Raw genomic sequence first — 933 nt, 5'->3', positions numbered from 1 at the left:
GGAAAAGGATGGGGATGGAAAAGTGCGGTGGGACACGGCTGCTTCCCAAAACATGGGCATGTGCGGCCGGGGCTGGGTGGGGGCTGGGCAGGGCTCAGCCCTGATGGGTTTTGCAAAAACTTCTTCATCGCTTCGGCCAAACTCAGCGTGTGTTTCATAACCAGTCGCGGGGGCAGAGGTCGGAAAAGAAAAAAAAGCCCTCGCTTCTGATTTTTCTGTCCCTGGTGTCACTGGCTGCCACAAGCCAGGGGCTCCCTCTAGTGAATGCGGGGCTGCCAGATGAGGCTGTGGGGTGAAAACCCACGGCGCAGGGACGACGTTGGGGTGCAAATTTACTCTGGCCACTCTTCCTGGTGCTGCACCACGGTGCTAACGGGCTGAGCTCTTTGCTTTTTTTTGGGCCGTCCCCAGATCCCCCTCCATCCTTTCCCATTGCTTCAGCATCTTCCCGGCCACCCTTAGCCACAGTCCGGGGAGATTTCTTGCCTTGCTTCAGCCCTGCTCTTTGCTCCCCCACCGCCGCAGCCGTCGTTGCAGCCCCAGCTCAGCTGAGGCAGGGATCAGTGCATGCCGGAGGGTTTTACCCCAATTCCTCAGGGATTAGCGGAGTCTCTTCCAACCGGGAAAGTGGATGTCGGTGCCCGGCGAGCAGAGGCGGAGACCGGGCTGAGCTGCTGCCGGGAGATACTCAGGCCATGGGCATCATCACGCTGGCATAAACTGTCGTGGGCTCCTTTTCGGGGCTCTGCAGCAAAAAATGGGAGCGAAGGGGTCAGTGAGGTGCCTGAGCTGGGGGCACATCCATGGGTTGCCCCACGGCGATGCCCAGCCGGGGCGATGCCCGGGGAGGGGGGCAGCCAACCTTACCTGCGGGAGGGACGGGTGACCCTGCAGGGCGGGCGGCTCTGTCGGGGCACCGTGTGAGGGCCGGGG

At 62.0% G+C, this 933-nt stretch overlaps 1 protein-coding gene across 1 annotated transcript in view; it reads right to left on the bottom strand.

Moving 5' to 3' along the window:
* Positions 1-688: 688 nt before the first annotated feature.
* Positions 689-933, bottom strand: part of SLAMF1 (signaling lymphocytic activation molecule family member 1) — a 4,133-nt gene continuing 3,888 nt past the window's right edge. Inside the window, exon 5 of the mRNA XM_009889523.1 lies at positions 689-745. Coding sequence (XP_009887825.1) covers positions 689-745 — 57 coding nt within the window. The remainder of the gene's footprint in view (positions 746-933) is intronic.

The sequence above is a fragment of the Charadrius vociferus genome, unplaced genomic scaffold (genome assembly GCF_000708025.1).
Source record: "Charadrius vociferus isolate BGI_N301 unplaced genomic scaffold, ASM70802v2 scaffold128, whole genome shotgun sequence".
Classification (NCBI taxonomy): domain Eukaryota; kingdom Metazoa; phylum Chordata; class Aves; order Charadriiformes; family Charadriidae; genus Charadrius; species Charadrius vociferus.
The sequence above is the reverse complement of the archived record's forward strand: the minus strand, read 5'-3'. Positions and strand labels throughout refer to the sequence as shown.